This window comes from Patagioenas fasciata, chromosome 1 (genome assembly GCF_037038585.1).
Source record: "Patagioenas fasciata isolate bPatFas1 chromosome 1, bPatFas1.hap1, whole genome shotgun sequence".
NCBI classification, from domain to species: Eukaryota; Metazoa; Chordata; class Aves; order Columbiformes; family Columbidae; genus Patagioenas; species Patagioenas fasciata.
The window spans coordinates 29,823,163-29,836,342 of record NC_092520.1 but is presented as its reverse complement, the minus strand read 5'-3'; the positions used below and the strand labels follow the sequence as shown (position 1 = coordinate 29,836,342).

Genomic DNA, 13,180 nt, shown 5'->3' with positions numbered 1-13,180 from the left:
TCTGACAGTTCATTTCCAATAACAGATTAAAATAATTTTCAGAATTCCAGTCTCAGGCCTATAGCCGTGTTCTACAACCTAAAGCCCATAAATAAAGAACAAATACAATTCAGTTTAGTTTAATAAGTCTACCATATGACAGACAAATGCAAACCAACATTAGAACAGGCACATAGTAATTAGTGTACCAGATTTAATCTAAGGGAGATTTCATAATGAATAAACCCGGTAACTAAAGGGATCAAACTTAGTTTTGTTAAAATACCCCCTAAAAATGGATACAACAGTTTAAACTTAGTGTACACCTTACTAGGTAGTTTCAGTTTTCAAAACTAAAGGTTGCTGTAGTATATAATTGCCCTATTGGAATGCCTATTTTTTTTTTCTTAAACTAAAAATTAGATTATACAAGTCTGAACATTTTATAGGAATTACAACAGGAGAACAGTAGATATTAGCACTATACTAAAATCAAATTGTTACATGAAGTGTTAAACCTAGTCCTTAGTTCAATATTTAATGAATCATATTTAACATGACACTGTTTAAAAGTACTAAACCACACCAGATTTACCACAATTCTGAAAGAGCAGAAACTTAAATTCAAAAGTTCAGTGACTCCAGCAGTCAATTCTAAGCCATCCATACAAGTTTTAGATAGCTCCTCTCTCAAAACAGCTAAAAGCTCTCCTTAAAAAGAGTCCAATCTTTAACCCTCCCATAGCATTTAATGCTACTTTTTACTCTTCTACTTCAGCACTTGTTTCTTTGGCGCATTGGTCTGTTTGTGGATAAACGCAGTGGCTTTTGGTTCCAGTTCTCCCAGCTGTTCAAATGGAGACACATGCATCTTCATCTTGAACAGTATCCAACACCTTGCACATCTTCTCCCGAATGCGTTGAGAATATCGCAGAGGGGTAACAACTTTCAGGTCTTTAGCACTGGAGTCATTTACTTCATGATATATCCTCACAAAAAAAAGAAAAAAAAATAAACGTAGGCATTCCATATACAGCTACCTCTGTAGTACCATAGCACCTAGTAGAAACAGCAAGTCATGATTCCTGTTCAACTCTTTCCCCTTCCCATAGCCAAAGGAAATGGGAAATAGGCCCTTTCCCATTCATACAGTTAAAACCAGATATACAATTCTTTCCTTCGGTAAAATGTTTTGATCTGGAGAATCTCCTGAAAGGAGTTTCCAGAGGTACATTCCCCAGTGGTTCCATCAGGAAGAAACTGTTCTTCCTGCTATGAGGGACAGCAGAGAGCTGCCATGAGTCCAGCTTCATCAGATGCCAAAACTGAGCACAACTTTCCTAAGTCTGCTATCTTAGAAAAATCTTGTGGCAAAAAAAAAATTATTTAAATATTATCTGTTTTGTCCTGAGATTAGCACCCAGATTTTTGCCTCAGGATACAATTAAGATAACATTTACAGGACAGTTACATCTTGTTCACTTCTTCTGTGTTGTATGACATACAATAACATCTACATTTGAAAAAGGGAGGACTGGAGACACCTACTTTCTCTTTACCTAGCTCAGTGTAGAACATCTACTGCCATGTGGGCTCTGGGAAGGGATCCTAAACCTGGAATTTATGTATCTACCACAAAGAGGTTTGATTACTCTATAGTAAGGCATTCAAAAAGCAAAACAGTTTGAGTAAATAGAGGAATTTATTTTAAGAGACTTCCTTCTGAAGGAAGAGGAAGCAATCCTAAAAAACTAAGCTCTTGAGAACTTTTAACTAGCTGTTCACAAATGCAGTACTTCCCTGTTTCAACAGAACATAAACATTACTGTTGCCCCAGACACTGCAAACTTTCCACAGTTACTTGAACTAATCTTACCGTTCCAAGTATGGTGTGGTAGACAGATTGTATGTCATTGAATAAGATGTGTCATTTTCCTTCTCAGGAGAATTAACTACTTGGGCTTTAGCTTTTTCCCCATCCTCATTCTGCTCTTGTGTTTCCGATTTTCCTTTCTTTTTTGTACGTTCCTTAGTCTTGTGCTTTTTATTGCTTTTTGGCAACATCTCTTCTCTCAGTTTCAAGTCTAAATGCATTTCTTCTTCTTTGATCTCTTCACTGCTAGTTTCTGCCTTCTTGTCATCACCCTCTGCTTTTTGGTCAGAGTCAAAATCCTTGAAGGCTTCCTGAACCTGCTCTACAGATGAATTTGGTTCCTTGTTGACTTCCACTACCTCACTTAAATGAGCTTCTGTCACACTTCCTCCTAAAATTGAAAAGTTCAAGAAAATACATATAGGATTAGTTGCAACTACAGAGAAGTTAATGTTTTAGAGATCTTTGAAATCTTAGAGTTTTACATGAGAATGAAAGTGAAGTATGTGCTGAGTCTGAACCACAGCAATTGAAGTTACTAATTATTTTAGTCACCTTCAAGAACTTGCAACCTCAAAACTCAAGCTAAGTACGTCCTAAGACGACATTCTCTTCCTTCCCAAATGCAGCAGCTCCGAACGAGTATTCCAGTCAGTTTCTGGAGTCAAATACTTGTCAGGTTATGTTATATTGAACAGGAATTTATATGGCTACTTTGCTTCCAAAAGCAGAATATTTACTGCCTTTGTCACTACACCATAACACCATTCATCTGCTAGTGAAGCCGCATGTGTCAAAGAGGCAACTGATTTTTAGCTCACAAGAATATTTTTATTTACTCTTTGCTTATCAGGCTAAAATAGCTGGACCACACTGTTTTGCTAGAGTTTAAGTAGAAAGCTGGAATATGAAAGCATCTCCACTACTCATTTTAACATGCCCACAATTGAAAAGTGTTAGTTCAGTCAAGGCTGGTTTCAAAAACAATTGAGTACCAAATTATCACAGTGGAGTTCCCATGAAACAGAATTAAATATAGGCACAAATAAACAGTTACCTTGTGTTGCCTGACAAGCCAGACATTTAACTAAGTCAGAGTGCTCACACTTACCATCCTCAAACTTAAAAAGGCTTTCAGTGTTTTTCATAGTATCTATCAGAGCATGTCGCAGTTCAACTCTAGGCTGGAAAAAAGTTGTAACGTTTTAGAAAAAAGAATTCAAACATTAACCATAATTTCATCTTATTCGGTATAACAGTTACAGGGAAAGTGGTACAGACCACATGATGTTCATGTTATAAAACCTTTATTTAATGCTCTTTGGAACACATGTTAGAACACACGTGAATGCTGCATTTGTGCACTAAGACTGTATTTGATGCCCTGAGATCTTTCACAGGAATCAAGTCCATCAATAAATATAAAATTAAATTGTTTGGGGTTTCTAGGGATACTAGAAGTCTCAGTCCCTAATTTCTTGTAGGTATTCTTCTATAGTATTTTGGTGATCCTAAACCTTTCTTCTCGAAAGTAGTAAGCAGTGTAGAAAGTATCTGCAGTGGTTACAGAGCTAAACAAATCCATTTTTTTTATGTTCAAGTAGGTCCCTTGTGGCTTTTCTCATACTATAAAAGGATATATTAAAATCAGAAGTAGCTGGATTTTATATACCATACTGTCCTGGTTTTGTTAAAAACCAAGTTCCTCTTTTAGTGATTTGCCTATCAGCTAAAACCTTCATATTAGCTGCATTTTCCTGGAGAACCAGATACATGTTTCAGTAAACCTAGAAATGGAATGCAAAGTTATTGATAAGCATGGATGGACATCTCGCAAGAGGGGCAACAAGAAACTGGTGACCAAGAAACTGATCAACTGTGTATAACATTCCATTCACGTGAATACTTCATATAAAAGTGGGAGATCACGAGAATCTCGTCCCTTTTCCCTTCTGCTTATGGCCAACATTAGGAGAGGACCTTGCTAGTTGTCCCTGTGAACTGAGGCCTAGTGACAGACCGAGTCCAGCTCCGGTTGGCTGCAGAGTCCAATCCAGGACTTTGGGTGCTGGCTCTGCAGTTGCTGAGACTTTCAGGATTGGTTTTGTGTATTTTGTATTATTTTCTCTATTCTTATTAGTAGCATTAGTAAAGCATTTTTAATTTTTCTAACTCTCTTCTCTCTGTCCTTCTTTTCGTCCCGATCGCCTGTCCTTAGTGGGAAGGGGGGAGAGGGAGGGGCAAAAGGGGGAAGGAGGGGGGAGAGGAGGTTAACAATTCATCTGCCAGGGTTTTATTGTCACCCTGCAATCTAAACCCTCGACACATACTTTCATGCCTTTATATTTGTATAATCTCAAACTTCAAGACAAGCTGCTCACCACTGCTCCTGCCAAAATGGCCTCCTCATAGACGGCAATAAGTTTTTCGAGAGGACCCATCTGTTCAAGATGCATGCAGCAGATCCAATATTTTGCAAGCTTTTTAGCCCCAGGAATGCTCTGTGTCAAATCTCCCAACATGGCACGTACTTCATCGCCTTGACATCCCTAAAGTCAACACAAGAGCTGAGATTTAAATGCAGGCATTTTGAGGCACTGTATTTTAGCTGGTTTTGAACTAGAAGGCAAGTATTTTTTCTTTCTTTGAAGAATAACCCTGAAAGCTGAAGATGGCAAGTATTTCCAAGACTGAATTATGAACTTGAACAAGATTGTCATTCACCTATTCTTCCAAATGAGATTCATACAGTAGTATGTAAGTAAGTAGAAGGGATAGTCAAATGCATAGATACCTTCAGAATTTCCTAAAACGGACTTTCCCAGAAGTCCAGCCAAGTTTCTGCAAATGCAAACTTGCTTTAGATTACTCTGTAGCTACTCTCATTACATTATAGCTTTTCTACTTATTATGATGTTATTATTGCCTAATCTTAAGTAGTTCAATAAGTTAGTGAAGCTTAAGTGAAAATTAATTTCTTCAGGTGTCAGCAAAGAGCTATGATACTGCTTAACTTGGGAAGCAATTAGTCCCCTGCATCTGACTCCCAGTTCAGTACGGCTGTAGGACTTGCAGGTTGTAGGGTCTTACACATTAGAACTTGGTAGGCAAGGGACCAAATACCTGTTCAATTAAATGCAGACACTCTGCCAGAGTCTTCTTGACCTTTTCACTATGTAATACATGCTCTAAAGAATTGCCAGAAGACAATTCTTGTTCTTCCCTTTTAGACTTGGGTTTCAGAAGCACACATGTTGGAGGTCTCCTCATCACTTTCCCTCTGGATGCCCTCCATTCAGCCAGGCGAGCTCTGCATTTAAGAAGATTATTAGGTGAAGTGACATACGTTCTATTTCTTTTTACATTGATTGACACTAGCTAGGCTAAGTTGTACACAGACATACTTTCCAGATAGGCCTCAAGTCCTTTATCCTAAAAGGAACACAGCTGCCATTTAGACCTACATGGAAATTTCAGAACCATGCATATCACTATCTGCTTTAGGTATCTATCAGGTCAGAACACTTTCATCTCCCCTTTTCCAGCAGCAGCAAGAGACTTAGGCTACAGACACTTTTCCAAGAGAGGGTAAAAAACACTTCTGAGTTATTCACCTGTGCCACCTCTCTTCCCTAATCTCACTTCAAACCAGAAAACTAGAAACTATCTCTAAAGTCACCAAGCATGGAGAGCAGGCCAGAACAACCCAGAACACAGCTTTTAAAATCTGAAAGTGATGTATAAAACTGTGAAGACTGTATTTCAGTCTTCCTATACACTTCATTTCAACCCCATCCCCTAGACCACCAATTTTTAGTAAATGTGACTTTCTACAAGGAGCTCTACCAATACTAATTAAGTTTTAGATTATCAGTCTTCTTCACCCCATTGTCTAAGCTGCATTCACTGAGCTGAAAAATGTCACTGACAATTGCTCTCCTTCAGTCCATCAACATGTTTACCTTGCATCAGCCATCTTTTTTTGCTAAAGCAGCAGCATGCACGACAATTCACTTACAAAAGTATCTGTCATGCTTAAGGCTGTCACAATACTTAGCCTAAAAAACAGAGAGCTTGAGCAATATACACTTTTTATTTATAACCACGCAGGACAAGCTGTGAGTTTGAAGAGCTGCTGTAATTAGTTTGAATCCTGATTTCTCAGTATTAAGTCTACAGTTTTAGCCTGCTGCCCTTGGGCATCAAGTTCAAACACTCAGTTCTATTTTTTCCCAGCACATTTACAAGAAATAGATCAAAACAGACCTTCTTTCCAAGAATGTCTAAATACCAAGATCAAGCTGCAACAGTGAGTAATGCAGTTACCTTCTCTCTTCTGCTGTCTCTTTTGGCAGAGTAGATTTACTCTTGCCTTTAGTTTTAGAATCCTGTCCCAACTTTGTACCAGGAACAAGAGAAACTGTTTTTGCTGGAGCTTCTGGTCTTGCATCTTCACAAAAATCTGCACATCTCTTCACTCCTAGAGCTCTGTGGTCAAAATTGTTAGAAGCAGCCTTCGGTAGCTGTGGTCCCCTTTCACTGATCATTTTTTGGACTGTTACTTTCTTTGACACTACAGCAGGTGTCAGTTGCCATTTCTTCAGACTGCTAATAGCAGCTTTGTCAGATTGTTTGCTCTGGAATTGGAAGCTACCATTTGGTTTTACAGAATTATGGTACTTTGGGACTTTGACAGTCTTCACAACTATACTACAGCTGCTCGTGGACAAAGAACTTGCTGTTGGTCTGGTGGCAGAAGGAAGAGGCTTCTTATCTGGCAAGGAACTATCTTTCCCCTCATGTTTTGGTACTTTTCGGAAGGAATTTATCTTTGATGGGATAATTTTGCCACGATATGTACCAAACACTTGTTTCTTTGGTAGGCTGACACTTGAGTTTTGTTTTGTTTCTGCAATCAATTCCTTCTCTTTCATGCTTTTCATTTGTAAGAAGGACTTACTAAGTGACACATGCTGAGATTTTATTTCAGTGACTTCATTCTTGGATGCATGATCTTCAGGATTATACTTTGCACCTGATATGGAATTTGTCAGCGTGCTTGTAGAAGAGTTTAAAGTAACATTTTTTTCTGAGGTTCCATTTGATTGGTCCCATGACAGTTCATTAGCATTTTCTTTATTTTCCTGAAATCAGAATGACATCCATGGAGATGTTAGAAGTACATTCATGTTACATGTTATTTGTTTCCAAAAGAGGCTTTCACTCATTCACAGGACTAAAGTGATTAAGTGCCACTTTAAAAGTATCTATGAAAGTAGTGTATATATACTGAGTAGAATATTTGTCAACTATTATTGCAGAATTCACATCACAAAGTCAATAACGATTATTTAAACTCTACCTTGGAAGTAAGGAGGCCTGAGGGCTACACTCTTCTTAAAGAAAGAAAACCATCTTTAAGCAACTGCTGGCTTGTAACTGCCAAAATCACCTTGTAAGAAGAGTCAAAGTAGAAGCTTTAGGCTTTATACAGTCAAAAGCAGTATCTCAGTGTGCATACCCCATCACTTAATGGCAACATCATTCCTCCACTTAGTGTGGATACCCTACTAACACAAGGTAGTGAGTAAAGCCTTTAATTAGGGCATTAGGATATGTCACCAGAAGAGGGAGAATTATTCACAGAATCACAGAATGTTAGGGATTGGAAGGGACCTCAAGAGATCATCTAGTCCAATCCCCCTGCTGAAACAGGAACGCCTAGATAAGGTTACACTCTGATTAGGTATTAGCATCTACTTCTGATTACATGAGATTTGACAACATCACCACACATTCAACAGTTCGTTTTGTTAGTAATTTGGTGCTTTTCCAAGTAACAGAATACAACAGAAGAATTCTCTGCTCTAAATAAAGACCTTCCACAGATTTTAAATAATTTCTCCAAAGAGTGAAAATATATCCAAAAAGTTCTGAGAGTCTCAAGAAAAGCTGTTAAAATTTAATCATCATTTCAGCAATCATGGTAACCTCTTCAATCCCCTCTCTGGTCAGGTGCAAACTGAATATCAATATGATGCATTATGTACAGTAATGTGACAGCTCTCTAAAAAGCCTATATTAAGCAGTCACTAAATGAAGTTTTAGCAAACTACAACTCTGCACCTGCAAACCACTTAAATATAGTTTCAGGTGAGAGGAATGTTGTAGCCACAGAAACAGAGTGCCATCTGTATTTGCATATCAAAAACTTACCATTCCTGGCTTTGGAGATGCTGAGAGCTGTGTTTTGCCTTGCAGTTTACTGCTAGTTGCTCTCCTAGTTCTGCTACTGCTTAAAAAAAAAGAAGACATGTTAAATCATCCTGCAACATAAATGAATGTATTTTTAGAGGAAGTTCACATGGTCCAGGTGGCAGTCTACAGGCTGAATTCACACTGAAACATTTCTGTTCAGCTTGTACTCTTCCTCCAGAAGAAAATGAATGGCTAAGCAACCACTGATCAGGGCCTAGACTGCAAAACATCCCTTCTTGCACACAAAGAGCTGGCTACCAGAAGGGAAAAGGACAGACCTGATTTACTGCAGATGCCATTCCTATGTGCAAGGATGAGCACCATCCTGTCTGGCCTGACACATCTGTTAGAGAAGGTCAAGATTCTAAATGCTGCAATTGAGGGGGAAGAGGGAGCAGCACACGGAACTGAAGCTCAGCTACTGCCATCATCAGAGGCCAGGCTATTTGAGGAGAGTCTGTGGAAGGAACTATGTGTTCTTGTTCAATGACAGGTTCCAAAACCTACAGTCAGGCATCAGAACTGGCATCAGACTATCCAGCGAGTAACAAAACCACCAAGAGCAGTATTGTCTCCTAGCAACTATGAAAATGTATTGACAGCTCAGAAGAGAAACGCCTCAGTTTAAAGTTACAAATCCAAATTCTTCGTCAAATGCTGCATGATTCATTATATGAATCATGTAGCACTGTTGCATGTGACGGGAAATTAATATTCCAGTTAGCAACCAATATCTTTACATCAGACGGTCTTCTGGAAGCTACCTGAGTTGTAAATGAAGGTACATTAGTGAAAATAAAGATAATTAGTGACACTGAAATGCTGGACAACACAGTCTGCTTCAAGCCATCACCTCCATGTCACCTGTGGTAGAGAACACATGTTAAGGGAACTAATAAAAAGTCATGGAATCATAGAATCATTTAGGTTGAAAAAGACCTTTAAGATCATTGAGTCCAATTGTAAACCTAACACTGCCAAATCCACCACTAAACCATGTCCCTAAGCACCACATCTACACGCCTTTTAAACAGATCCAGAGATGGCACTTCCCTGGGCAGCCTGTTGCTGTGCTTGTTAGCCCCTCCAGTGAAGAAAATTTTCCTGATATCCAATCTAAACCTCCCTTGGCACAGCCTGAGGCCATTTCCTCTCATCCTATCACTTGTCACTTGGGAAAAGAGACCAACACCCAACTTACTACAATCTTCTTTCAGGTAGTCAACAGTGTGTAGCAGTGAAAGCTTTACAAAAGGGACATAGCTGCAAAATAAAAGCATTAATCATACCCACATACATGATAGTGCTAAACAATCCGCTAACTAAAGACTATGAAGAGCCCTGGAATTTAATAGCCAGAGAAGAAACTGAAAGCAAGGAAAAGTAACGTAGATCAAATGCTAAATTAAGAGTATTGGTACAATGAAATAGTTGGCACAATTTTCTAACATGATAGCTTTCTACAACATGAAAACATTTGCCTTTCCCTGCTACACAGAGCAAATCTTTGACAGCTTGAATTTATCCTTGTCATTTATGCATATTTTATATTCAAAGGTCATCGCTCAGATAGATTTGTACTACCAAGTAGTTCTGTGCTGTAGAACATGGCACCACACCACCTCAAGTGCACAAAACTGTAGGCAAGACTTCATTTAGATGGGAATGAATTTCAGACTGAAATGTACCATTTGCAAAAACATTAAAATAAGTGACAAAGCTACACCATGAACTAATATTAGAGCTGGAACCCTCTGTACTCCTTCACAGCACCATCTTCTCTACAGAAGCTTCTCTTGCTTATTGGAAGCTCTTATAGTAAACATCCAGACTTCAGACAACAGCAGGAAGAAAAATTAAATAGAAGTAAATAAAAAGAAGCACTACTAATTGGTGATAGGTGCCCACACTCTTTTTACAGAACATTACACCTACCTGCTGGCCATCACACAGGTTTGGTTTTATTACAGTATATTTTGCTTTTAGCACAAAATAGTGGCTCAGAAATTATAAAAATACAATGAAGCTAGATCAAGTGGATTGTGAACACATGCAGCATAGCCCAAGTAGAAAGGAGGAAAAAAGTTATTTGCAGAAGGAAGTTTATAGAGGCAAACAGCTAAGTGGCATCTGAAATGAGAGCTCTGCCATGAATGCGTTCTGCCCTGTCTCGGTCTCTAGAAGAAACACTAATACACTTCATGAATTGCATCTATTAAATATTTGCTTAATAAAAACTTTTAGCATCTTTTGACTTTAAAAGGACTTCAGTAAATCCATGTGGTATCCAGCCTCACTTGTATGGTCTCACCTTTTGGTTCAGGTTCTCTGTAAGAACCGCTATCTACCTCTTTCCCACCGACCAGGGACTTTTCTAAAGCAACATAAGCCATAGCAGAAATAATACCTGATCGATCCCTGATTTTCTTCAATGAGCACACCAGAAAAGGTCTTTTTCCTTGATCGATATTCTTCAACTTTTTGTCTTTGTTCTAGTGGGTTAAAAACAAACACACACCTTATTACATTTTCAGCTGAAACAGCAATGTCAGAGAAACTTAATCTCTTAGAAAAAAAGGAAGTGCAATTAGAAAAGCATCAAGACATTGTAAAACAGACACTGTGGATGAAGAAGTCTTTAATATTCACATCTTATGATGTCTTACTGATTCTCTTATTTCTTGAGAAAGGCTAATTTCAAGTGGCAGCTGAATGCAATTTCACAACTATGCAAGGTGCCTGCTTGGCTGCATTATGCTAAAAGAAACATGATTTTGTGACCTGAAGAAGTCAGGCTCTTTCTTTTACCTTCCAGTTTCCTGCCCAGTATTTCACATGCTTAGTGTTACTTACAGCAAGCACACTTTCCACTTGTGACAGTAGTGAGATAAGTATAGCATACACAGGAAACACCATGCACCTGGGCTCAACTGATCATTTGTAATATCATTTGCTGCTTTTTCTGTTGTCATCTACACAAGTGTTGAATCAATGGAAATCTTAATAACAGCACAAAAACACTCCTGAAGTGGTCTTAAGCCAGCTGTCACTGTCTTAATACAGAAAGCCATCGCAGTACAGGATACTATTTCCCATGTTTTCACTGGTTGACTGCACACCAGACTTCAGTGCTGCATAGGACCACATTGTTGATCTTTTTCAGATAACTTTCCTTATTCCCCACAGGAAGCTCATGACCTTGGCTTGCTGGAAGTAGCTAACATGGTCCTGCTACCCAAAGCAAGCTTGAGCATCCACACAGCCTCTCTAAGCAGTTAAGACTCCAAGTCTTACAAATGTTTCACATGCAGTAGGATGTAAGAGCAAGAAGTATTATCTGTGACTCAGAACAATTCATTTATGGCATTCAGGATCTCATGGTATTGCACCATCCCCCCCTCCATAACAGACAGGCTCATTCAACTGTGGAAGTCTTCAGTTAACTCACATGTAAACCCCAACTTCTGCCCATCCTAGGCAGGCACAAGTCCCCAATCTGAATCTGTTTGAACATGTTATCTTTTGTATTATGTCTTGCCAACTGTTCTTGATTCACACTTCAGAAGTCTATGCAAAGTCCATCAACATGTTCCCTCAATGATGAGGTATTTCTATGTTACTGAAGTTTAGACAGTAAATATTACTAAGACATTATTGCCTTTAAGAACCTGAACATTAATCTTGAAACGAAGCACTTGATTGCACACTCTCCACGGTAATAAGCTGTCATCCCACATAATGGAATAATTATCCTAATAACCTCCTTCTAGTATAGAAGAGCTGAGAAAGGTGAGTTCTTTGCCATACACTGACACACCAAAGCCTTAAACACACAGCCAGCAGAGTGGATTGACACTGAGGCTTGTGACAAAGCTACATTTCACTTCAGATACAGTGGATTTTTAGCACAAATGTCCCAGCCCACACTGAATGAAGACAGAGTGTCACAGAAGGGTTTGGGTTGGAAGGGACCTCTGGAGATCATCTAGTTCAATCCCCCCACCAGAGCAGGAACACCTAGATGAGGTTACACAGGAAGGTGTCCAGGCGGGTTTTGAATGTCTACAGAGAAAGAGACTCCACAACCTCCCTGGGCAGCCTGTTCCAGTGCTCTGTCACACTCGAAGAGAGTCAGTGTACACCACCTGCTTCTGAAGAGGTGCACCTGTCAAGATATGCTGCACAGCAGTGAGCCCAGTGTGCATCCTGGAGCCTCCCAGGTACCTTCTGCTTCCAAAACTCAGGTGTCCTCAGCTCCAGACTCGTCAGAAAATAATAAACAGAAAAGTGCCGGCCTAGATAAGAGGATTTGCTTGATTCAATAGGAAGCTGTTAAATTAAGGCATGCCTTTCTCTACGCAGGAAGGCTTTCATTCCAGAAGCACGGCCTGGCGGGCAGAGCACCGGCCCCGGCCCCGCAAGGGGAGGGCGAACCCTCATCGATCCACTCGAACCGCTCAGAAGCTCTAAGGCCAGGACAGCGGCCGCTGCTGCCAAGCCCTACGCGGCCTCCTGTCCTCATCTTCCAGTCCCCGGCAGAAGCGATCAGCTCCCCTCTGGCAACGGCTCCTCCTTTACCCGCCGCGGCCATAACCGCCGCTGCGCAGGGTGGTAACGACAGCCAGCCCCGGCAGCGAGCGCCTCGGCTCCGCACGGATGGAACGAAGAACCGTTCAGCCCTTTGGGCTTTATCTCCCGGTAGCCGCCCCGCAGCCTTACCTCGTTTCGGGGGCTCGGACCTGCGGCTAGCCTGGAGCCGGAGCAGGGGTCTCGCCGCCATGGCCGCCCGCGATATAAAGGCGGTTGTGAAGGGTGGCGCGCGCCACCGCCGACCGTTTGAATCGGCCGCCGCACAGCGCCTCCCTGATTGGACCGGCCGCGGGACTTGAACTGGCCAATGGCGGGAGGGCAGTGCCGTACCGGCTGCGCCTGGCGCGGTGGCCGGGCCGGCAGGGGTCGCGCGGCGGTGGCCGCTGGGTGGGCGGGGCGGGAAAGGCGCGCGGCGCCCCCTGCCGCCGCGGGAAGATGGCGGCCGCTTCTCGTGCCGCCGCTAGAGGGCGCGGGGCGGG

At 40.9% G+C, this 13,180-nt stretch overlaps 1 protein-coding gene across 1 annotated transcript; it reads right to left on the bottom strand.

Moving 5' to 3' along the window:
* Positions 1–103: 103 nt before the first annotated feature.
* On the bottom strand, positions 104–13,054 carry CKAP2 (cytoskeleton associated protein 2). The gene is given in 11 exon segments (XM_065862599.2): positions 104–772; positions 775–836; positions 838–969; positions 1,857–2,244; positions 2,965–3,037; positions 4,235–4,402; positions 4,977–5,163; positions 6,180–6,997; positions 8,070–8,145; positions 10,519–10,603; positions 12,831–13,054. Coding segments are annotated over 11 exon segments (2,082 nt in total). The 5' UTR covers positions 12,892–13,054; the 3' UTR covers positions 104–740.
* Positions 13,055–13,180: the final 126 nt, after the last annotated feature.